Source organism: Heptranchias perlo, chromosome 2, assembly GCF_035084215.1.
Source record: "Heptranchias perlo isolate sHepPer1 chromosome 2, sHepPer1.hap1, whole genome shotgun sequence".
Classification (NCBI taxonomy): domain Eukaryota; kingdom Metazoa; phylum Chordata; class Chondrichthyes; order Hexanchiformes; family Hexanchidae; genus Heptranchias; species Heptranchias perlo.
The window spans coordinates 17,469,242-17,495,701 of NC_090326.1; the positions used below are offsets into that span (position 1 = coordinate 17,469,242).

At 43.6% G+C, this 26,460-nt stretch overlaps 1 protein-coding gene across 2 annotated transcripts in view; it reads left to right on the forward strand.

The window, feature by feature from the left end:
• Positions 1–2,501: 2,501 nt before the first annotated feature.
• The window catches only part of nkd2b (NKD inhibitor of WNT signaling pathway 2b), a 172,577-nt gene continuing 148,618 nt past the window's right edge, over positions 2,502–26,460 (forward strand). For both annotated transcript variants that reach the window (XM_068000703.1, XM_068000712.1), the window contains exons 1-3: positions 2,502–2,775; positions 2,960–2,986; positions 3,257–3,378. In XM_068000703.1, coding sequence (XP_067856804.1) covers positions 2,751–2,775; positions 2,960–2,986; positions 3,257–3,378 — 174 coding nt within the window. In that variant the 5' untranslated portion in view covers positions 2,502–2,750. The remainder of the gene's footprint in view (positions 2,776–2,959; positions 2,987–3,256; positions 3,379–26,460) is intronic.

Genomic DNA, 26,460 nt, shown 5'->3' on the forward strand with positions numbered 1-26,460 from the left:
TCAGAGGTGCCGTCCTTAGGATGAGATGTTAAACCAATGAACCATCTGCCCTCTCAGGTAAATGTAAAAGATCCTATGGCACTATTTGAAGATGATCAGGTGAGTTCTCCCTGGTGTCCTGACCAATATTTACCCCTCAAACAACATCGCTAAAACAGATTATCTGGTCATTATCACATTGCTGTTTGTGGGACCTCGCTGTGTGCAAATTGGCTGCTGTGTTTCCTACATTATGACAGTGGCAACACTTCAAAAGTACTTCATTGGCTGTTCTGAGGTCATGAAAAACGCTGGATAAATGCAAGTTCATTCTTTCTTTCTTTTTAAAAGAGAGAGTTAGGCAATGAGATTCTAACTAATGAGATACAGACAGGGCACAATCAAAACTTTCATTTTGAGTTGGGTGAAAAATGACAATTTACGAATAATTTCACACTTTGCTGATTTGCTGTTAATTTCTTGGCCTCCATCTCCTGATTGCTCTTTTACCAGTGCTCCTGGATAGTTTCAAACACTCCTCCTCGGTACTGTCAAGAACTAAATGCAGTCCGAAAAATATATGCAAACACTGAAACTCTTCTGAATGTTCTCCATTTGCTTGTTATTATTCGGTTAATTAAATACAAAAAATGGAATCATGGAACGTGAACAGCCCTTTATTCCTGGGTTGGACTGTTGATGGGAGAATTCCTTTAAAGATATATTTTAAAAACTGAGAATGCTGGATGAATCTGTAATGAAAGTAGAAAATGCTGAGAATACACAACAGGTCCATCAGCATCTGGTAAATATGAAAAGGACATGTCAAAGAGTTGGGCAGAGTCTGCATTTCAAGGCTGATTTTAACATTCAGCAGTTGTGGAAAGTGGGTGATATCGGATTGGCCGCCCCTTAAACACCCACCCGATTTCCCCTCTATCAGGAGAGATGTATAATGGGTGATATCAGATTTGCTGCCTGTTAAACACCCACCCGATTTCCCCCTCTGTCGGGAGAGATGTATAATGGGTGATATCGGATTGGCCGCCTGTTAAACACCCACCCGATTTCCCCCTCTTTTGGGAGAGATGTATAATGGGTGATATCAGATTGGCTGCCTGTTAAACACCCACCCGATTTCCCCTCTATCAGGAGAGATGTATAATGGGTGATATCAGATTGGCTGCCTGTTAAACACCCACCCGATTTCCCCCTCTATCAGGAGAGATGTATAATGGGCGATATCAGATTGGCTGCCTGTTAAACACCCACCCGATTTCCCCCTCTGTCGGGAGAGATGTATAATGGGTGATATCAGATTGGCTGCCTGTTAAACACCCACCCGATTTCCCCCTCTTTCGGGAGAGATGTATAATGGGTGATATCAGATTGGCTGCCTGTTAAACACCCACCCGATTTCCCCCTCTATCAGGAGAGATGTATAACGGGTGATATCGGATTGGCCGCCTGTTAAACACCCACCCGATTTCCCCCTCTATCAGGAGAGATGTATAACGGGTGATATCGGATTGGCCGCCTGTTAAACACCCACCCAATTTCCCCCTCTCTCGGGAGAGATGTATAACAGGCGGCTGAATCGCTATCACCCAATTTACACTATCGCCCAAAGTTAGAATTACCGCACAGACTGATGAAGGGTCTCCCCAAAACGCTAACCTGCCTTTTTCTCTTACCAGAAGCTGCCTAATCCCAGCATTTTCTGATTTATTACAAAGCAAATTTGGAGGAGAGTGGGGGGAGGCAAGCATTCCGGGACTCCCATAAAGTTTGCTAAGTAGTGATTGCAGTTAGATTTTCTCCACTTCGGGATGAGGGACTTCAGTTAACATGGAGAGACTGGAGAAGCCGGGGTTGTTCTCCTCAGAGCGGAGAAGGTGAAGGGGAGATTTAACAAAGGTGTTCAAAATTATGAGGGGTTTTGATCAAGTAAATAGGAAGAAACTGTTTCCACTGGCAGGAGGGTCAGTATCCAGAGGACACAGATTTAAGGTAATTGGCAAAAGATCCAGAGGGGAGATGAGGAGATTTTTTTTAAAAAAACACACAGCGAGTTGTTATGATGTGGAATGCACTGCCTGAAAGGGTGGTGGAAGCAGATTCAATAGTAACTTTCAAAAGGGAATTGGATAAATACATGAAAAGGAAAAAAAATTGCAGGGCTTTGGGGAAAGAGCAGGGGGAGTGGAACTAATTGGATAGCTCTTTCAAAGAGCAGGTAGAGGCACGACGGGCCGAATGGCTTTCTTCTATGCTGCATAATTCTATGACTGTATGTAAAAAAAAATGTTTTAATGGTCACAAAGGATGGTCCCTTTGAAAGATATCTTTGAACATGTGCTGCCCATGCACATTCAAGCAGTTGGGTAGAAATCAGCACTCGACTGATCGCGTCTACAAGAGTTAAAGTGGTTGGAGCTCCAGATTCAAAGGGAAGCCTCTCCTCCCACTTTTATGTACCGCTGAGTGTAAGCTGCAGGTTTTTAATGTGGTTTTAGCGAGAGGGGAGAGCAATGCATTGGAGTCTGCCTCGCCTCTCTGTCCCAGTCGCCCTGTGACAGCTCTTCTGGAAACTCTTTTAAGATATCCCTTTAATTTGGGGAGAGCTTTCTTTGTACTTGTGGGATTATTATTATTTGTTGTTTTTTTTTTACTCACTCTCTCTCTCTCCGGCAAAGGAAGAATTACAAATAAAACTCCAAATGCTTTTCTCGGCTTGGAAGCGGAGGAGAGACTATTAGCAGTTGCTGAAAATGGGCAAGCTTCAGTCAAAACATGGTAGGGAAATTAAAACTCACCCCACGGCTGCACACACGTGTGGGGGGGTTTGTTCATATTTTGACAGGGTGGGTTGTTTTTTTTTTGGGGGGGGGGGTAGTTGAATTAAAATGAAAATCGTGAGTTTTGCTAACTTTTTCATTTTAAATTTTTTTCAATGATATGGGTCGATTGAAACTGACAGCATGCAAGCGGAGAGAGAACCCCGAAGGTGAGATATTTTATTTTACATGATCTTACTGATCGACAAAGATAATTAAATCTAGATGAAAATTGAAATCATTTTTGCTATTAATTCTATGATTTTTGGTTTTAATGTGATCCCCCTCTCCTGTAAACTGTATTTTTAAGTTAAACCTTTCCACTCTTCCCTTGCCCCCCTTTGTTATTTATACATGATAATTCCTGCACTTTCTCCAGTCCTAACCCCGTTATTTTTTTTCTTTGCCCCTTGGACGTGTGTGTGTGTGTGTGTTTGCAGGAGACAGTTTCGTGGTGAATGCTTATCTCAACCGCCGGGGTTTGGAGGAGTTTGAGCGGCAGAGAACTTCGAACGGTATCCTGGAGCAGGCGAAACTGCGCGGATACCGACCCTTCTCCAAGGTAATTGTCATGGTTTTAGCAAGGGAGCTCTGAGATACCATTTACACCCAACCAAACACATCGAACATCCCAGGGAGAATGTAACACACGGGGTCCAGCCTGACACAGCAAGATCTTTTCACTGCTCTCCCAACTCACCTTTAGCTTATTGCAAAGGTTTTTTTTCTGCTCCTATCTCAATAAGAGGGAACGTGTTTTTAAATCTGCCTGTCTGTGTAATGCAGCCTTTCCCTCTGATTCTGGCCTTTCCCCTCACTCGCTGCTGGTGTTGGGGGGAGACCTTGAGGTTTGATTCCGAGCGCTTGCCCGCTCTCCCTTTATCAATCTTGAGATCAAATTGTGCGGCCGGCGAAGGGAGGAGCTGAGAGAGGTGACTTGGGGATGTGCTCCTCTCTAGATCAAATTGTAAAAACATTCGGTCTTCTAGGCAGAAAGCTGGCGTTTCAGTTGCACAGTCTTTGTTAGAACATTGGCTATCTCCAATGGGAGTCATCAGCTCCTTCCATTACTAGTTCAATCTTAATGGCAATGGAGCTAATGAAATAGCAATTGTAAGCTATCTCCAGGATCACTTAAATTGTAGGGATATAGTTTAATCAGTAGGCACACATTCCGCTTGCAGTGGATCCCAACTTCTCCTCATAGGATTTCCATATCAAAACCGTATTGCACATTCTTGTTGGGTTGTGAAGATTAATTGCTGCATTAGAAGACTATTCTGTTTTTGTGTATGTACAAACATAATGAAGTGACTTATTTTTCCCTTTTCTCGTTCAGAATTGAGAAAAATAGCAAAATTTGGAGGGCTAATGTGTTTGGTTCTTTTTTAGCTTTCCTCCCTCTTCTGGTGTTCATGATCTTAGTTTCATTGCTGTGGGAGGTGCTGAGGAAAGATCAGCTTGCCCACAGAAAAGAAGTGTGTTTGCCCATACTCCCATCTTTTCTCCGCCCCATGTGTATGTCTCTCTCTCTCTCTCATTCTCTCCCCGCCCACCCTCTTTGGTTTTACATACCGTGCAATGACCTGTGAGCAGATGTCCAGTGATCTAAGAGGATAAAAAGTGGCTAAATATTTTCAAAAACAAAGGGTTGGGTGGTTGGAGGGGGAAGACTCATTGAAAAAGATTTCAGCAGTGTAAACACAGTTCAGAAGCTGCATACTCTGACTGGGTTGTTCCAAGAAGAACTAAGCCTATCCGAAAACCCTTCGATAATGATGCTAACAGACCTCTTAAAGTGACTATTCTGAGAACACTAATCCATGTGTTCATGATTTGGCAAAGAGAATTGTGTTTGACTTGATTGACTAAAGACGTCTGGCTTTCTTCATGTTGAAGTTGGTATACTGTTCAAAAAAAATGTGGGGGTTGGGGAGGGGGGGAACTGGGTTAATCAGGGATGGCTTGGCTTGTTTTAAACCCAGTGAGAATACATATTAGTATAGGATGGAAGTGGCTGGACTTGTTTTTTTTTTGATGTGATCAGTAAAGTGTAATAGAGGGCAAGTAAAACTTTCACATGGGTGCACTGTAGGTTTTTTCTTCACTGGGACTTCAGTAAAGCATGAGTGTGGATGTGTGAAACAGTCACAGTTTGTCCAATGCACTGTGCAAAAATACCTGGCGGTGGAATTATAAAGTTTGCCTTTCCAATCTTGGGCTGTGTTAGGAGAGAGCATCTTGAGGTATATAATATTAGAGGGGAGCAACTTGAGGGAATGAAAGTGCTGGAGTCAAAATCCCCCGCCCCGGTCTATTGACATCATAGAATCACATAGGAATTACAATACAGGAATAGCTCATTCAACCCAACCAGTCTATGATGATGTTTCTCCTCCACATGGGCAGTAGTTCTTATCTCCCCTCCCCTATCCTTTAACCACCTATCTAACCTGTTCTTAAATGTTGGCATGGTCTCTGGCTCAATTACTAACTCTGGTGGTGCTTTCCACAGCCTCACAACCGTCTCTTTTTAAAAGAAAAAAGTTTCTCCTGCTCTTTGTCCTATATCTCTTACATTTAATCTTTTATCTTTGTTCCAGAACTTTCAGCCACTAAAAGCACTGTTTCGATCTAATCTAACCCATCGCTTCATAATTCTAAAAATCACTCCCATAATCTCCTCTGTTCTATCAAAAACCACCCAAGTTTTTCTAGTCTTTCTTCATATTTGTATTTCCTCACATCTGGCAGCCTCTATTGCCTCAACATCCTGCCTATAGCATGGAGCTCAGAACTACTTACAGTACTCCAACTGTGGTATTAAAGGTTATCTATAGATTCACCATGACATCCCAACTTGTCATAAAATCCTGTATTTAATTTGCTTTTTTTATAGCCTTATCCACTTGAGGTGCTGTTTTTATGTGTTGTGGACTTAAGTTGTGGACCTAAACCTCCAAACCCCTCTGCTCTTCCACATCGCACAGCCTCAACTCAAAGTATAATTACTACTTTTTTTTTAACCAAAATGTATCACCTCACACTTACTGATAGTGAACTCCATCTGCCACTTCTTTTCCCCCATTGAACCATCTTATTAATAACACCCTGGAATCATAGAATGATACAGCACAGAAGGAGGCCAATCGGCCCATCGTGCCTGGGCCGGCTCTTTGAAAGAGCTCTTTCCCCATAGCCCTGAAAATTTTTCCCCTTCAAATATTTATCCAATTCCCTTTTGAAAGTTACTATTGAATCTGTTTCCACCGCCCTTTCAGGCAGTGCATTCCAGATCATAACAACTCACTGCTTAAAAAAATTTCTCCTGTCGTCTCAGGTTCTTTTGTCAATTACTGCAAATCTGTGTCCTCTAGTTACTGACCCTTTTACTCCTGTAACTATCAAGACACCACTATTAAATCTCCCCTTAACCTTCTCTGCTCTAAGGGGAATAACCCCAGCTTCTCCAGTCTCTCCACATAACTGAAGTCCCTCATCCCTGGTACCATTCTAGTAAATCTCCTATGCATCCTCTCTAAGGCCTTGACATCCTTCCTAAAGTGTGGTGCCCAGAATTGGCCACAATACTCCAGCTGAGGCCTAACCAGTGTTTCATAAAGATTTAGCATTACTTCCTTGCTTTTTTACACTATGCCTCTATTTATAAAGCCAACGATCCCATTTCTCTTTTCAACAGGCTTCTTGACTTGTTCTGCCAGCTTCAGAGATTTCTGTACATACACCCTCAGGTCTCTCTTTAAAATTGTACCTTTTAATTTATATTGCCTCTTCTCATTCTTCCTACCAAAATCCATCCCATCACACTTCTCTGCCTTAAATTTCATCGGCCAAATGTCTGCCCATTTCACCAGTCTGCCTATGTCCTCCTGAAGTCGGTTACTATCCATCTCACTGATTCCTGAGTTTCGTATCATCCGCAAATTTTGAAATTATGTCCTGTATACCCGAGTCCAGGTCGTTAATATATACCAAAAAGAGCAGTGGTCCTAATACTGACCCTTGGGGAACACCATTGTATACTTCCCTCCAGTCTAAAAAATAACCGTTCACCACTACTCTCAGCTTTTTGACCCTTAACTGATTTTGTATCCATATAGCCACTGTCCCTTTAATCCCATGAGCTTCAATTTTGCTAACAAGTCTATTATGTGGTACTTTATCAAATGCCTTTTGAAAGTCCATATACATCAACTGCACTACCCATATCAACCCTCTCCATTACTTCATCAAAGAACTCAATCAAGTTAGTCAAACACAATTTGCCTTTAACAAATCTGTGCTGGCTGTCATTTATTAACCCACATTTTTCCAAGTGACAATCAATTTTGTCTTGGATTATTGTCTCGGATTATTGTCTTACTGCTTCCATTGGTCCTCTGAATTATTTCCTTTGCCTCCTATTTTAGTATCGTCTGCAAATTTGGATACCACTCCCTCTAGCCCTATATCTAAATCATTGATGTACACAGTGAGCAGAAGCAATCTTAGAACAGAACCATGATGGGACGCCATTACCCACTTCCAACCACTCTGAGAAACTGCCCTTAACTCCTACTCTGTTTGCACCCTTCTAACCAGTTTTTAATCCCATTTGCTACCCTTCTCTTAATCCCATAACCCTTAATCTTCTCAATAATCTCCTGTTTGGTACCTTGTTTCAAGGCTTTCTGAAAGTCCATGTAAACCACATCCACTGCATTTCCCTCATCCCCCATTAAAAATATATTGAAATCTAGAGACAATGTTAGTTAATGATTGTGTTAGAGAAATGGTTCTTTCTATCAAAGAGAGTACTGAGCTAATCCAAGACATTGTCTTGTACTTAAGTTAACTTTGTATTTGATTCACATTCCTGCACTGGTCCCAGTTCATAGGTTGGCATTATCAAACTGCAATGCAGTAGATTGTAAATGGCAAGTTACTGCTGCTGAATCATTTGTGGTTTTCAAATGATGGACACCAATATACAGAGTCTTCGTGCTACAGAATGAGTGACTGCCCATTGCAAGAACTTCATTTGTCATCTGATTGGCAGAAAGGAGATGATAATTTCTGTTTGCACACATGATGTGCTCATATGAGCCAGGACCTGGTTGATGTGTGGAGGATGCAGGAGGCACAGTGGGCATTCTATATGGCTCTCTGCCAATGTCAACCATGAAAAATGCTCCAGGCTCTTGAGAGGCGTCTGATATAAGAACATAAGGAATAGGAGCAGGAGTAGGCGACAAGGTCTGTCGAGCCAGCTCTGCCATTCAATAAGATCATGGCTGATTTTCAATCTCAACTCCACTTTCCCTCCCTATCCCTTGATTCCCCTGGAGTCCAAAAATCCATCGATCTCAGCCTTGAATACACTCAACAACCGAGCATCCACAGCCCTCTGGGGTAGAGAATTCCAAAGATTCACAACCCTCTTGAGTGAAGAAATTCCTCCTCATCTCAGTCCTAAATGGCCGACCCCTTATCCTGTGACTATGCCCCCTAGTTCTAGACTCTCCAGCCAGGGGAAACAACATCTCAGCATCTACCCTGTCAAGTCCCCTCAGAATCTTTTATGTCTAGTAAGTGGATGCCTTGCAGGAGTAGCTCTAGGTGTTTAGGTGGGGAGCACCACCCATATTCTGTGCATGGAAATCTTCCTGACCCCCATGGAGGACATCTGGCTGGAAAACGTGAGTCGAGCCGGAGGAGTAATGCTTAGCTTGTGGATTGATTGGGCTTGTTGCATGTGACCTGCTCTGGGTTCGGTTCTGATTGTTGAACTATACTTGTTTTTAGCTCTCCTTTTTTTTGCTGTCAGGGTCTGTAGAAAACGGATGACTTTATTTTTAATCTGGGCCTCACCAATGCCAGGGATGTCAGAGGTTAGTCGGTTCTGAGTCCACCTCTGGTATCTTGCTCAAGTGGCCATCGTTCATGTGTGAATTTTGACGGTGAGGGCCTATTTGACCATGGAATCCTGGCTGAACTCCACCCTACTCTCTCCTGACATACATGTAGTTGCAGCAAAGGTCAATGGATCATTAGTGAAACCTGGCTGATTCCTTCCCCCCCCCCCACCACCCTGATCTTTGCCTAACGCAGTGATACTGGGGCCAGTTTTGGTGCAGCTACGGCCCTTTATTCCTATCTGAGAGTTAACTAAGCACAGACCGGGATGTGATCCTGGGATCCTCCTGGCTTTTATAATTCAGCTATCCACTTGAGTAAACCTGCTGAGCCATTGAAGAGCTCCAGCCTTTCTTTCACCAGGGCCTGCTTTGCTGGATGACTTTCACCATGGACTGTTGCCCAAGCAAGAGAGTGGTGCTGTTCAACAAACTGCTGTTTCACAATTCCCCACCCCCACAGACGTTCCGCTTTGAACATGTGGATGGCTATTTATCTTTTCCCTGTCGGCTGGAACCAGTTGAGACTGTCCATTAACGTGCACTCTGATGGTCGGTCCAGTTTGGCAATGTTTAGGCTGCTGATCTTGAAGGATGCAGATCTTGGTTGGATAATGCCAGTTGACTCAGATTAGCATCCTCTTCAAGAAGAGGTGCACGATTGGAAATAACATAATATAAGTGTTCTGTGGAGTTCTTTGTGAAGATACAATGGAATGGAGGGGTTTTATGGGTCAGTGTGTGAATATGAAGTTCTTTCGTGCCATTTTCACTTCTGAATGGTGTTGAGCTAGTCCAGACTGAGACCAAATGGGCTGTCTAAAACCAGGAGTCGGCTAGTTTAAAAGTACAGTGTCTTTAGCGTTATACTTTTTTTTTCCATTCATGGGATGTGGGCGTCGTTGGCAAGGCCAGCATTTATTGCCCATCCCTAATTGCCCTTGAGAAGGTGGTGGTGAGCCGCCTTCTTGAACCGCTGCAGTCCGTGTGGTGAAGGTTCTCCCACAGTGCTGTTAGGAAGGGAGTTCCAGGATTTTGACCCAGCGACGATGAAGGAACGATGATGTATTTCCAAGTCAGGATGGTGTCTGGCTTGGAGGGGAACATGCAGGTGGTGGTATTCCCATGCGCCTGCTGCCCTTGACCCTCTAGGTGGTAGAGGTTGCTGGTTTGGGAGGTGCTGTCGAAGAAGCCTTGGCGAGTTGCTGCAGTGCATCCTGTGGATGGTACACACTGCAGCCACAGTGCGCCGGTGGTGGAGGGAGTGAATGTTTAGGGTGGTGGATGGGGTGCCAATCAAGCGGGCTGCTTTGTCCTGGATGGTGTTGAGCTTCTTGAGTGTTGTTGAAGCTGCACTCATCCAGGCAAGTGGAGAGTATTCCATCACACTCCTGACTTGTGCCTTGTAGATGGTGGAAAGGCTTTGGGGAGTCAGGAGATGTGTCACTTGCCACAGAATACCCAGCCTCTGACCTGCTCTTGTAGTCACAGTATTTATGTGGCTGGTCAGTGGTGACCCCCAGGATGTTGATGGTGAGGATTCAGTGATGGTAATGCCTTTGAATGTCAAGGGGAGGTGATTAGACTCTCTTTTGTTGGAGATGGTCATTGCCTGGCACTTGTCCGGCGTGAATGTTACTTGCCACTTATCAGCCCAAGCCTGGATGTTGTCCGGGTCTTGCTGCATGCGAGCACGGACTGCCTCATTATCTGAGGGGTTGCAAATGGAACTGAACACTGTGCAATCATCAGCGACCATCCCCATTTCTGACCTTATGGTGGGGGGAAGGTCATTGATGAAGCAGCTGAAGATGGTTGGGCCAAGGACACTGCCCTGAGGAACTCCTGCAGCAATGTCCTGGGGCTGAGATGACTGGCCTCCAATAACCACTACCATCTTCCTTTGTGCTAGGTATGACTCCAGCCACTGGAGAGTTTTCCTCCTGATTCCCATTGACTTCAATTTTACTAGGGCTCCTTGGTGCCACACTCGGTCAAATGCTGCCTTGATGTGGCAGTCATTCTCACCTCACCTCTGGAATTCAGTTCTTTTGTCCATGTTTGGACCAAGGCTGTAATGAGGTCTGGAGCCGAGTGGTCCTGGCAGAACCTAAACTGAGCATCGGTGAGCAGGTTATTAGTGAATAAGTGCCGCTTGATAGCACTGTCGATGACATCTTCCATCACTTTGCTGATGATCAAGAGTAGACTGATGGGGCGGTAATTGAAGCATTAAACTTCAATAATATGCTTTGGGGTGGGGGTGGGGGGGGGTGGGGTGGCAGGGGGAGGTAGTGGAAAGGTGTAATGTAGTTTGTTGATTGTTTCCAATTTTATAACCATTGGCCAGCTGTTTTCTTTAATACAATGGGGGTGACATTCAACTTCTGTGGGGTCACAAATAGGCTGCCTGTTATACACCACACATTGTCCTTTCCATTCATGTCAATCAGGCTGGCTGTATAGCGGGCAACCCATGGCCTCCAACGAAGTTGGATTTCAACCCCCCAGTGGCAAATAGAATCATACAGCACAGAAAGAGGCCATTCGTCCCATCGCGCCTGTGCCGGCTCTTTGAAAGAGCTATCCAATTACTCCCACTCCCCTGCTCTTTCCCCACAGCCCTGCACATTTTTCCCTTCAAGTATTTAACCAATTCCCTTTTGAAAGTTACTATTGAATCTGCTCCCACCACCCTTTCAGGCAGTGCATTCCAGATCACAATTTGCTGCGTAAAAAAATTTCTTTTCGTCTCCCACCTGGTTCTTTTGCCAATAATCTGTGTCCTTATGTTCCCAACCCACCTGCCAGTGGAAACAGTTTCTCCCTATCTACTCTTATCAAAACCCCTCATAATTTTGAACATGTCTATTAAATCTCTCCTGAATCTTCCTTCCCTAACCTACAATCTCAGCTTCTCTAGTCTCTCCACATCTTCATTAATTCACTTAGAAGCAACGTCACCAAATGCTAATGATGGCAGTTTATAAATCTGTTCGAAGGGATAATGTCACCCTTGGTGACCTCTACACCGAGGGGGGTGTCACAATGATGTAATTTCTTTCCTATTTTTAAATTTGATAAACCGTGTTTGATAAAGTTTTGTGCTGCGGTAGATACAATGTGGGTAATTTTAACCTAACCGGCCTGGTGGGAATGGGTCGGATGCCTGATTTACACCCCGCCCGTTTTTACATTCCATTAAAGTCAGCGGAGAATGAAATGGGGCGGGGTGTAAACGGGTGTGTGATCTGAACCCGTCCTGTTCTTGCCAGGCAGGTTAGGTTAAAATTGGCCCCCATAATAGGTGTTCTCCTTGGGATATACCATGATGTCTAAAGTAGATCTTTTGGTGCAGGTTGCACTCGCTGTCATGGGTTCTGGATAGGTCTTGACTCCTTATTGCTGTGACACTTCAATCTAAATAAATCCAAGTCGTTTTCTTCAACATAAATGACTACAGAGCTGGATGAGTTAAGTTTGAGCTCATAGGTTTAGATTTTTTTTTTGCTTTTGTGTCACCCATTTTTACTTCTTGAGGCAATATTCTCCCCTCCCATTTGTACTTAATACCCTGAAGGTGGGGACTACTTGCTGGGGTTGGTTCCCAACAGCACCTATCACTTTCTGGCATCCTGACCAAGTGACTGTTCTTCACGTTTGTAGGCTATTTGACTCTGGGGGCATTATAGCCCAATCTGATCCTATTTTCATCTAGTACGCGCATCTGTGCACTTCTTAGAGGTCACCGGATGGTGATTAGGATGAAAGATCCTGACTCATTTATTCCCCCCCCCCCTCCCCAACCTAATGCTGTTGCTGGCAATTGTAATGACCCTCCTGCCATCCCACTAACTCAGCATAGACTTGGGATTGAATGTGGGATCATACTGGTCTGTATGGCTAAGCTACTCACTGCCATGGAAAGCTGAGTCATTGCAGGAGCAGTCTGTACATTTTTAAAAAATCTCTCAAACCATACTACATAGAAAAAATAAGTTGGACAGTGCCTTAAGCATATTTAAAAACAGGACTTTGCTATTGAGATCCATTCGTGAATGTCGATTCACAAGGCTGGAGCATATTGTGATAATCTTAACCCTACTGTAGCAGTTGGTATCTGTATCTTGAAATGTGTTTTCCATCTATCAGGGGCATGCCAAGCCACTGCCATTTTTAGGTCTGTGTCTCCAACTTCTTTCCTTGCCCCCTTTCTCTTTGCATCCCTTTTCCAGCTGAAAGAGGAAGGGGAAAGTTATTTGAAGGTGAAGCATTGTAAGGTAGATTCAAATCGGGAAGTTATGGGAGAGTCAAATCGGTGAAGAAACCTTTGTGCTTGTATTGGTGTCTGTTTGTAAGCACGTAAGTCAGACATAAGAAAAACAAGATGGCTTCCATCAAGGTGTGACCTTTGAAAAGGCCTCTCTGTCATTGCCATGTGCTGCAGTTTCAACTTTGTTCTCCTACCTTGTGACCAGAATGCTGCTTCGTGTTTCATCAACTATCCTGTTTTAGGTTCTCAGCTTCTCCTTCCAGTCCTTTCTTACTTTTTGTCCCCCCAAAAGAAGATTCTTCCCAGACAATTGGTATTGGGATTTACAGAGACTTTAATAATGCTCCTTGTCCCCCAATCCCGTTTATAGTCGTGACTTCTCCGAGAACTTAAAGAACAAGCAAGGTTTGTGATAATGTTTTACATGATGTGTATATTCAAGGGCTTTTAAGCATTTCTATTGTTTCTGGTTGAATGTGGTTGTAACTTCAAAATTAGGATGTTTGTCTTTTCTAACAGTCCCTGAAGTACCATTGCTTTTCTTGGTGTTTTTCTTTTCTACGTTTTTGTTTAATTGCAGAATTATATACTATCAGAGGTCATTCAATCCAGAAACCTATTCCTGCCTCCTCCCTTCTTTAGTTCTTAGGATATGGGTGATATTGGCAAGGCTGGCATTTATTGCCCATCCCTAGTTACCCCGAGAAGGTGGTGGTGGGCCTTCTTCTTGAACTGCTGCAGTCCGTGTGGTAATGATGCTGCTGCTGTTGTTCAAGAAGGGGCTGAAACAGCAAGACATCCTTGTATCTGCATTCTAAAGACGCTGTGTGTGACCTAAGCCATTTGAAGGTCCAGCAAACCAGATATATTTAATAAGGATGATTGGTGCGAGTATCCTAACTCGCACTGATTCCCATTCACCCATCACCCTCGTGTTCAAATCTCTCCATGGCCTTGTTCCTCCCTATCTCTGTAACCTCCTCCAGCCCTAAAACCCTCTGAACTCTGGCCTCTTATGTGTCCTCGATTTTCTTCACCCCACCATTGGCGGCCATGCCTCAGCCGCCTGGGCCCTAAGCTCTCCTCCTTTAAGATGCTGCATACAACCGACCTCTTTGACCAAGCCTCCTCCTACTATCGCAGTGTCAGGTTTTTGTCGGATTATGTTCCTGTGAAGCGCTTTGGGATTTTTGCTACGTTAAAGCCGTAATATAAATGCAAGTTGTTGTTATTGGAGAATACGCATTACAGGCAGCCATTTACTTTAAAAAAATGAGTTGAAGAATTATTTTTGTTTAGATTGATTTAACTCTGCTTTAATGCCACCTGTGGTGGAGATAATTCCAACACTTGCTGCATGTTGTGGAATATTTAGCGTAGAAATATCAAGTGCCTACAGCATCCAACCAGCTCCCGAGATGCTTTCTTGCGTGCTGTGTAACCATTGAGAGAAATAAGTGGCCCATGTAACTTTCAGTTGCTCCATCACTAACAACCCGTCGAGCCAGACTGGTACAGCCGGATTTACAGCTATATTGATTATGTTTTTAAAATGTATGTCAAAATAAGCTTCCTTAATTACATTAATTTCGTGGGTGAACAGTGATTGTGATGTTTCTAATGCTGCGGCCTCTTACGTGCGAAACATTACTGCTTAGTGGGTTTACACATTGCAAACACAATGACAGGTTGCCCTATAAAAAGAAGAAAGAAAGGCTAGCATTTAAAGACCTCAAGATGTCCCAAAGTGCTTTACAGTCAATGAAGTACTTTTGAAGTGTAGTCACTGCTGTAATGTAGGAAACGCGGCAGCCAATTTGGGCACAGCAAGATCCCACAAACAGCAATGTGATAATGACCAGATTGTCTTTTTTTTAGTGATGTTAGCTGAGGGGTAAATATAGGCCAGTTTTATAGGTGATTGACTGTAATATCAGTTATATTAATTTCTATCCAGCAAGGTGGCAGCTTGGGAGAGTTAAAAAAAAATAAGAAAGAGAAGGAAAAATTGGAAAGAAAGTAGATAGTTACAGATAAAATGCACAAACTAATAAAATAATGGAAGAAAGAAACACCAATAAAACAATTGCTCTCCTAGGCCTAGTCAGTTTTTACAGAAGTTTCAACTACACACCTATACATCTGCAGGCGAATGCAACACATCAATAAGGCTTTCTTGAGCTCTACAAAAGGAGAGCCCATGTGGTATTTGCACAGGCCAGTTAGTGTGTATAAAGCAGAGATCTTATCGGTATCTCTGACTTTGGCTTTCTCAAGAAGCAGGTTAACTCACTAAAAGCTAGGTTGAATTTTGACTTTTGAATTTGGATTTCTTCCAAGTTTGAAGCTGTTTCTAATTTAAAAAAATCACAGTCTAAGCGACAGTAATTTACTGAACCACAATTTCAGGATGAAGTTTTAAAAATTCTCGTGCTCCGATGTTGGTTTTAAACTGGCTCTATAGGAAATTCATTTATTCCCAGTCAGTGTAAACAACATTTGATTCGAATCTATGGTCCTTTGCCTTTTTTTATCAACCTGTCTCTATCCTCTGGCTCTGTCTCTACCTTTTCCAAGACCACCATTATCTCCTCTTCTCAAGACACCTATGCTAAATCCTTCTGTTCCAACTGCTGCCTTATCTCCACAATTTTATTAAAGTCATGGAACATGTTGTTCCCTTGCAACTATACTCCCACCATTCCTTGTTCTAGGCCCTCCACCCTGCCCACTGCACTGAAGCTGCACTAGTCAATGTTGTGACATGCTTGTGTGACTTAACACTGAGTTCTGTCTCCTCATCTTCAAAACCATTGACCGCTCCATCGTCCTCTAATGTCTCCCCTCTTCAATCCACCTCTCTGGGCATTGCTCTCTCCTATTTCAGCTCACACTTGTCACAAAGCAGGCATTACATTGCCTCTAAATAGCTTCTCCTCCTCTTTCAGCACGGTCCTTAATGGATCAATATATGGTTTTTCTCTGCTTTTGTTCACATGCTATCTTCCATCAATCGACATTCCCAATTGCCTGCCTGACATCAAGAACTGAATCAAATATTCCATTAGCTGAAGCTACCCTCTTCGCCTGCTCAATGTGCTTCTGGCCTCGAATCCAGTAACCTCCCCGGCCATCCCTTTAGGCTGAGTCAGAAGGTGCACTGACCACAAGTTCAGAGTCCTTCGTTACTTCCACCCCTTCAGAACTTTGCCTGGCTGAGGCCTACACATCCCTGGGGTCCCCGCTGCAGTGAAAACCCTAGTCCTTATCTTTATCGCCTTGTTGCTCTATTTCTTGAATGCTCTCCCAGCCAGCCTCAACATTCCACTCATTACAAATCATCCAAAACACTGCAGTCTGTGCCCTCGCCCACACCGAGTCCCCTGCTTCCATCACCCTGTCCTATTCAAGCTCCACTGGCTCCCCCATGCCCCAATGAGTTGGCATCAAAATTCTTGTCCTCAAATGACTCCATGACCTCACCCCACCCTACCTTAGTAACCTGCTCCAGCCTTGCATCCAGCATGGAACCTCTGCCCCGTCTCTCCCCTCAACACTAGGCTCTTCTCTGTCCTCTCCTCCCTCTACTCCACAATTGGTGGTTGCACATTCACCCATTATGTTCTGTCACAACTCTGTGACCTGAGAGTGAGTTGCCGCGTGAACTGCTATCTTAAGCTGGTGAAAGATAGTCTTTGCCACTGACCCGCCATTCACAGAGGGCTCCAGCCAAACAACGGCCTGCCATTTTCTTCAAGAGATGGAAATAGCTGTCAATCAAAGACATTACTCCAGAATAGGGCCTACTTTTAGAACTGTAGGTAGCCAACGTACCTCTCATAATTTAATTACACCAGAATGGGCATTCATCAAAATTGAAATAACCCTAAGATACATGTCAATAAATGTGCATTCCCATTAATTGGCGCTTGCGGGTTTTCCCATCTTTGACCACTTCAGTAACTTGCAGTGTCAGTGCAGACATGTCTATAGCTGAACTACTACAGCATTCTCCTTTGAGGAACCTGAAGTAACCCAAATTTAACCCTTACCTGTAGATACTGGAAACACAAATGTTTTGTTTTTAAATCTCACAGCAAAGGCAAAAATCTTTTTTTGGCACAATTACTCTGATCAAAGTCATGCATCAGTGTTACTGTAGGCCTGGTGTTCATACTTCACACTGTCAGCTGTGGCTCAGCGGTAGCACTCTCACCTCTGAGTCAGAAGGTCATGGGTTCAAAGTCCCACCCCAGTGTCTTGAGCAAAAGTCTAGGCTGATTTTCTAATGCAGTGCTGGAGGCACCATCTTTTGGATGCGACATTAAAATGAGGCCCTGTCTGCCCTCTCAGGTGGACGTAAAAGATCCCATAGCACTATTTCAAAGAAGCAGGGGAGTTCTCCCCGATGTCCTGGCCAATATTTATCCCTCAACCAACATCATTAAAACAGATTATCCGGTCATTATCCCATTACTGTTTGTGGGACCTTGCTGTGCGCAAATTAGCTGCCGCGTTTCCTACATTACGCAATGACTATGCTTCAAAAGCACTTCGTTAGCTGTAAAGCGCTTTGGGACATCCTGAGTTTGTGAAAGGCGCTATATAGGTGCAAGTTCTTTCACTGCCAGATAGGAAATCTGCTTCAAGAAGACTTTGCCCTTTCAAATTGTTGAATGGGTCCAAACTTGTGGTGTAAATATAAAAGTGGAGGTTCATTTATTGTTACTGGATGCATGTTAAGATTTGAGGGATGCCTTGTGTAAACCCTTTAATATAGAGCCTCCATTCTCCTCTCCCTAGCTGTGACCAGTTGACTCCCATGTGAGTCAGAGCCCAATATTGAGTGTTGGGGAGTGAAATGCTAGAAGGGAGGCCTCACTTGAGGTCGATAGCCTTTTTCATGACCAAGATTATTGGTGTGGAGGAATCACTGGAATCGGTTAGCTCTTATCATAGCATTGCTGCTGGCCTCCCCGAGTTTTCAGATTACTCTAATTAAAGAGAAATAGCACTACAGGCTGTATCTCTCTCTCCTATTTTCCACACCAAAACACTGAGCAACCTGGTCACTTTATCTGCCTTTTACAAGGCTCTTTCAAGGGTGAACTAGAGGGCACAATTCTAAAAGGGGTACAGGAACAGGGAGATCTGAGGGTATATGTGCACAAATCGTTGAAAGTGGCAGGGCAGGTTGAGAAAGCGGTTAAAAAAGCATTCGGGATCCTGGGCTTTATAAATAGAGGCATAGAGTATAAAAGCAAGGAGGTTATGATGAACCTTTATAAAACACTGGTTCGACCACAACTGGAGTATTGTGTCCAGTTCTGGGCACCACACTTTAGCAAAGATGTGAAGGCCTTAGAGAGGGTGCAGAAAAGATTTACTAGAATAATTCCAGGGATGAGGGACTTTAGATACGTGAATAGACTGGAGAAGCTGGGGTTGTTCTTCTTGGAACAGGGACGGTAGCAAGGACATTTGATAGAGGTATTTAAAATCATGAAGGGTCTAGACAGAGTAGATAGAGATAAACTGTTCCCATTGGCGGAAGGGTCAAGAACCAGAGGACATAGATTTAAGGTGTTTGGCAAAAGAACCAAAAGTAACATGAGGAAAAACTTTTTTACACAGCGAGTGATTAGGATCTGGAATGCACTGCCAGGTGGGGTGGTGGAGGCAGATTCAATCGTGGCTTTCAAAAGGGAACTGGATAATTACTTGAAAGGAAAAAATTTACAGGGCCACGGGGATAGGGCGGGGGAGTGGGACTAACTGGATTGCTCTTGCATAGAGCCGGCCCAGACTCAATGGGCCGAATGGCCTCCTTGCATGCTGTAACCTTTCTATGATTCTAATCATTCATTTCGATGTTCAATCTTTGTTTGGCGAGGCGTTCAGCTGTACTCTGAGCTAACTGGGACCAGCTATTCCTTGATACTGATATTCTTTGCCATGGAGACAGGTATAATCCTCAAATGAAACTTTTCATCCCAGCATGTCCTCCACAATACTTGATGATAAATTGTGATGTACAGGGGAGCAAACTGAATATAGTCAATAACAGGAAGTGGGGAGTTCCCTGCAAGAGATTGCATATGTGTGCAGTGAGTGATTTGGTAATCTGTTGAAAAGTTTAATACCCTTTTACATTTCAGCTGAAAAGTTACATTTCTTGCTTAATTTCCAGTGAAAGCCAAGTTCAAATGGTGTGGAGTTTGATTTGCTGAAAACTACCACTTTTGGACTAGTATCTGCTAGCAAGAATGTTGATGCAATTCTGCTCTTGTCTATAAAAGGATGAACATCAAAGATGCACATTGGGATTTGGGCATCAGTAAACATTATTGCAGGGAGAATGCATTCAGTTTAAATCCCAAATGTAACCTTCTGGTATCAATGTAGAGTTAAAACTTGCTGTAGAATGATTGATTGTTCAAATGAGCAAACGAGAGCCCTTTTTATTCATTCGTGAGATAGGGACGTCATTGGCAAGGCCGGCATTTATTGCCCATCGCTAGTTGCCCTTGAGAAGATGGAGGTGGGACTTCTTCTTGCAGTCCGTGTGGTGAAGGTTCTCCCACAGTGCTGCTTGGTAGGGAGCTCCAGGATTTTGACCCAGTGATGGCGAAGGAACTGGCGATATATGTCCCCCTGAGAACCATCTGCTAAATTCATGGCACTTCAAAACCTTTTGTAGAAATCAAACAAGTTCAGTTTAAAAAAACAAAATTTGTCTATTTTCTCACTCTGCTTCTGAAAGCAGTGACTCGTGCTGCCATATGGATCCACAGGCAATGGCAACTCTTAATATTTTATCCACTCGGATTATATTAGTGTGTCAGCCATGGCTCAATTCTCGCCTCTGAGTCAGAAGGTTGTGGGTGCAAATCCCACTACAGGGGCTTGAGCAAATAATCTAGACTGACACTCCAGTGCAGTACTGAGGGAGTGCTGCACTGTCAGAGGTGCTGACTTTCGGATGAGACGTTAAACCGAGGCCTCGTCTGCCCTCTCAGTTGGGTGTAAAAGATCTGATGACACTATTCGAAAAAGAGCAGGGGAGTTTTCCCTGGTGTCCTGACCAACGTTTATCCCTCCACCAACATCACAAACAGGTTATCTGGTCATTATCATGTTGCTGTTTGAGGGATCTTGCTGTGTGCAAATTGGCTGCCCATGTTTCCTACATTATAACAGTGACTACACCTCAAAAGTACTTCATTGGCTGTATAGCAGCTTGGAATATGCTGAGGTCATGAAAGGCGCTCTATAAATGCAAGTTTTTAAAAATTCGTTCATGAGATGTGGGCGTCGCTGGCAAGGCCGGCATTTATTGCCCATCCCTAATTGCCCTCGAGAAGGTGGTGGTGAGCCACCTTCTTGAACCGCTGCAGTCCGTGTGGTGAAAGTTCTCCCACAGTGCTGTTAGGTAGGGAGTTTCAGGATTTTGACCCAGCGACGATGAAGGAACGGCAAAATATTTCCAAGTCGGGATGGTTTGTGACTTGGAGGGGAACGTGCAGGTGGTGTTGTTCCCATGTGCCTGCTGCCCTTGTCCTTAGGTCTACCACTTACACCCAGGTGGTAGTTCTATCTATCTATTTATATACCTATCTACTTGTGGCAGTGAGGATATTCAACTGTGGAGAGCACCGTATTCAGCCCAAAAATATCTCTGACCAACCGATGATTAGGAGTGGAAACACTGGCTTCTCTGTGTGTGTGGGGGGGGGGTTACATTTATTTTCTGGCCTTTTAACTCCTGAGTACAACCTTTTTGGGCAGAACTCGGAAATGCAGTAAACAGTGAGGAGGATAGTAACAGACTTCAGGAGGACATAGACAGACTGGTGAAATGTGCCGACACATGGCAGATGCAATTTAATGCAGAGAAGATACATTTTGGTGGGAAGAATGAGGAGAGGCAATATAAACGAAATGGTACAATTTTAAAGAGGGTGCAGGAAGAGAGGCCTGGGGGCATACGTACACAAATCTTTGAAGGTGACAGGACAGGTTGAGAAGGCTGTTAAAAAAGCATATGGGATCCTTGGCTTTATTAATAGAGGCATAGAAAACACACGCAAGGAATTTATGCTAAACCTTTATAATACACTGGTTAGGCCTCAGCTGGAGATTTGTTTTCCATTCTGAGCATCACACTTTCGGAATTGGATAAATACTTGAAGGGAAAAATTTTGCAGGGCTACGGGAAAAGAGCAGGGGAGTAGGACTAATTGGATAGCTCTTTCAAAGAGCAGGCATAATGGGCCAAATGCCCTCATTCTATGCTGTATCATTCTATGATTCTAATTTCAACTGAATTCCAGGCGCTTGTGTTGTTGACTTTTAACTTTTTCTTGAGTTTTTACCTTAGTTTGTGTATTGGTTAGAGTGGTTCCTTTTTGTTGATGTTGCACTTGTGAGTGAATAAGTCTGATAGGATGGGTGTATATCCTTGAAGAAACGTCATATTTTATGTCAGCTTGCTTGTCTGAAAGTTTATCTGCTTTCACGTTCAACTATCTGGTGCACCTGTGGGACCACCATTTCTTGTCCACCATTTTCAATGATATAACTTATTGCAAATTAATAAGTTGATATTTGACCATGTGAGCACAGTTCAGGGACCTGCGTTTATATCTGGTCCCATTGGACAATTTGAGAACTTCCCGATGCCCTGCCTGATAGATGTGGGTCAGGTTAATTTGCATGCTGAGTTGCAATTGGTTGGACATGATGATTTCTTGTTCAAGGAGTCCTGTGTCCCAAGTATTAAAGAAAGACTTGCATTTATATAGCACCTTTCAGGACTTCAGGATGTCCCAAAGCGCTTTACAACCAATGAAGTACTTTTAAAGTGTAAAGTCACTGTAATGTCGGAAAGGCAGCATTCAATTTGTGCACAGCAAGGTCCCACAAACAGCAATGAGATAAATGACCAGATAATCTGTTTTAGTGATAAATGTTTGCCAGGACACCGGGGAAGAGCTTCGAAATAGTGCCGTGGGATCTTTCACGTCCACTGACGGGGCCTTGATTTAACGTCTCATCTGAAAGGCGGCACCTCCGACTGTGCAGCACTCCCTCAGTACTGCAACCTGGATTTTATCCTCAAGTCTGGAGTGGGGCTTGAACCTTTACCTCCTGACTTAAAGGGGAAAGTGCTGCCAACTGAGCCACGGTGAGATCTTGGTGATAGTTGCTCCGCTGACCATGTTGACAATCAAATTGTTTTTCTGTCGTGACTTATGCCATATTGTAATTGATCTCCATAGAGACTGCAGGTCATTCTGTATAGCTTCAGTTCTACAGATAGCTGTATACTAATTCATTGGAATTCTACATCCATTTGCTCTGGTGTTCCAATCACCAGTGAAGTGCCTGTTCTTTATACATGTTGTCAATTCTATCTAGAACAAGAGGCATCAAGAGGCTTGTTTAGTTCCGTTTATTGGAGACTCGTAACAATGTAAATGTGTGGAGCCAGTTCACGACATCTGACCCCTGTGGGCCTGAAGAGGTGTTTTTGTTTTGTGAAGTGTAATCAGCTATGTTTCTTGGGACCTCTCTCTGAACCGCACAGCTACTGAACCCATGGCATCAGTCCACATAGCTTGTCCACTATTCAAAAAATACTTGCTGTCGTAAGTTGTTGTTCCAATCTTCCACACTCTGAAAAAGACTTGCACTGAGTCCCCTCTTTGTCTGGTATGATTGTGCCTCCCATCTGCACAACATGGGCCCCTTAAATGCCACTATCCTCTATGTTCATGAAACAGTTACTTCATAAATACCATCATTAAATGGCTTGTAGTAACCCTCCAGATGTAAAGGCACTTACATTAATCAACTTGAAAACCTCGTAGTAAAACTCTTTCCCCATCTCCACTTCTTTGACCTGCCTCTTCGACATTTTTTTGTTTTGTTTTGAAAGGTTTTAAACAAATGCGAAAAGGAAATGTGGCTTTACCCCCCTCCCTCCCTTCCCGCCCCCATCAACGGTTAATGTGTTAATATTGTTAAGCAGTATGATGGGGCGGTAGTCGGGTGACTTTATTAGGATATATTTGAGAAGGGGATGAGGGCGTTTTGCTTAAGCTGTTGGATTCCACAGCTGCTCCAAATAAACATCAAAGAGTCTTGAGAGGAGAATTATTCCGGGTTATTCCATCACTTGAATGACGGTGTCCGGCCCAGAACCATCTGCTCTACCTTCTCATCCAGAAAGTTTAAATTAAAGGCTTCGAGTTGGGTGGAGGAGAGACTTGTGTGTTTCATTTGTAGGATTAATCTCCCTCTGTGTTCGGCTTTCATACTTTTTTTTTATTATTATGAAAGAGATTTTTGTATTTGGAGAGTTCCTAACCTAGTCATTATTGCAGTGCAGAAATGCAGTAAACGTTTACTGATCTTGCTTCTTCAAGAAGATAATTTGCAAAAGATAACTTTGTTTTCGAAGCTTGAAGTTGGAGTACAAATGACACTGCCCTTCCCACAGTGCTGTCCTAAGTGTGCAGTGAAAGGGCATGCTGCTAACAAGTCTTCCTAGGGGCACTGCCTATGAGGATACAGTAGTCTTGTGGTTATGTTACTGGGACTTATGATCCAGTAAACATGAGTTCCAATCACCCCACAGCAGTTTGAGAATTTGAATTCATTTCTTTTTTAAATCTGGAAATAAAAATCAGTAAAAGTGACCATGAAGCTGTCTGATTGTTGTAAAAACCCAACTGGTTCACTAATATCTTTTAGGGAAGGAAACCTGCTGCACTTACCTGGTCTGGCCTATATGTGACTCCGGTCCCACACCAATGTGGTTGACTCTTAACTGCCCTCTGAAGTGGCCTAGTAAGCCACTTAGTTGCATCAAACCAGGGTAACTAGGGATGAGCAATAAATGCCAGCCTTGCCAGTGATGTACATATCCCGAGAATGAAGTTTAAAAATCCCCCGCTGTATTGTGTCTAATCTTCCAAGTAGGCAACAAGAAGTTCTGAATGAAAAATCCATTTTGGGAGAATATTGAACAGATGAACTGCTGTATCCCACTGAGCCATTTAACCAAAATGTAAAATGTAGCATGTCCCACGATGCTTTGCAGCTAATGGTTTGGCCTAACATAAAGGGAATATATTTGAGATATAAATTGGCTCACCCTGTGCTGTATTTATTGGCAGATGCTGTCCAATGTTTGCTCTTCTGCAGAGTATTGAGGTCTTTGAATATTTTAGTATTCGGAATTCATTTACAACTTGAATTTGTTTTGAAACCAAGCCAACTTGAAATGAATTGAATTGAATCAAGTGTGCGCGCACAACTTAAATAATCCGAACAGCTGTATTCAGATGTTGGGACGATAGTGCATGCTTTCTAGAGCTGTTGTGAAGCTGGAAGCACTTTGCATCAATGCCATGTGCAGTGTAACTGGAGCTAAACTGGCATCACTTCGGGTTTGTGCACCGGTTATGAGACGAGCACCAAGAGGTCAGCCTCGTTATACTGCAGCTTCGCACAAGTTATTAACGACTAAACAGATCCCAGAAGACCACCATTTAAGTTTTTACAGCTTGAACCAACAGCTCGTTGCTAACGTTACATTTCCCCGGCATTTAAATGTCGGTTAACAAAACACATGTGCAGTGTTTTACCACGCATGTGTGGTATTTTGTTTTTCCCTGATGAGAGGGAAATTTTTATTATCACAAAGAAAGGAAAGAAAGACTTGCATTTATATAGCACCTTTCATGACCTTAGGACGTCCGAAAGCATTTTACAGCCAATGAAGTACTTTTGAAGTGTAGTCACTTGTAATGTAGGAAATGTGGCAGCCAAATTTGCACACAGCAAGGTCCCACACTCAGGAATGTGATAATGACCAGATCATCTGTTTTAGTGATAAATATCGGCCGAGTCACTGGGGCAACTCCCCTGCTCTTGTATGAATAGTGTCACAGGATCTTTTACAACCACCCAAGAGGGGAGACGGGGCCTCAGTTTAACATCTCATCTGAAAGACGGCACCTCCAATAGTGCAGCACTTCCTCTGTACTGCACCTAAGTATCAGCTTGGATTATGTGCTCAAGTCTCTGGATTGGGACTTGAACCCACAACCTTCTGACTCAGAGGCGAGAGTGTTACCACTGAGTGTTCAATCTGTAAGTATCATTTGGATAAGTAACCTAGGTTTAGGGATGAGTTAACTTGGCTTGGTTCAGCTCAATGAGAAATGCCCGTCAAATGTATACCTGGGTCGGAACGATTAAACTTTCTTTAGTGACTTTGTCACAGCAACTAAAGACTCCAAAGGGCTGATTTTCTGAATGCAAGCTCCTGGCAAGGAGCCTCACCTGCTGGGAGTATTTATCGGGACATTTCTGGCATGCTCCCCACAAGTTTCTAAAGTTAACAGATGGGAGAATTGTGGGGAGCTCGCCTGCAATATAAACTCCAGACAAGTTAGGCATTTGTAAATTCACCCCTCAGTTCTGTGTTTGTGTGTGTGTGTGTGTGTTTGCTTTTTTTCTGTGCTGTTGTCCTGTTTTAGATTTATTGAACAGAAAGTTCTGGAAGGGTCCCAGAACTGACTGAACCAGCCACATTTCCTGGCTGTGGTATGACAAAACTTCAATAACATGGCTTGTCTTGTCGGCATAATGGAATACAGCATGCCATTTTTGCGAACCGTGGTAATTGGCACATCCCCGCGGATAAGGACAGAAATGTTGAAATCTCCACTCTCGTCAGTTGCAGCTGCTGGACCAGAATATGCAGAAACTAGTGTCTATAGCTTCTGACCCAGATACTGCACACCTGGACGTGTGGAGTTCTCTTGTAGGCATCTGGATTAGTGCTTGAGGTTGGTCAATTCCAGTATCATCTGGATTAGTGCTTGAGGTCATCCACTTCCAATATCATCAGCTTTCTTATCCTCCTGGGTTTTATATATTTGTTGCACTTGGAAACTTTACAGTTGGACTTCAGTTGTAAAGCACCTGAAGTGTGACGATTTGAAAGGGGGGAGTAGTAGAGCCACCCTGTTAGATCTCATGTGTATTATTCCCAAAGTGAGTGCGTGCATGCAAATGATAACACTAACCAAAGGATTTTTTAGTAGGGCTCCAACTAAAGCTAAAGAGCCCCGCCTACCCTTTGTGCAGGTGCCCACCCCCCCCCCCCCCCATGATAATGAGATGTAAGTACCCTCGCTGGATGTCAACTCAGCAATTCAGAGCCTGCTCCCTGGTCCCTGCTGGCCAAGGATGTCTGGAGTCCGAACCCAACCCTTCTGACTCAGGTGGGAATACTACCCCTGAGTCAGTGGTCACTCCGTCTGGACAGGAGCCCCCTGTTGGATGTTAACCCAGTATTTAGAGACCATATTCTAGTCTCCACTCTCCGGGGCTGTCTGGAATGGAGCTTGAACTCTTCACCTCTTCACGACTTGGAAGC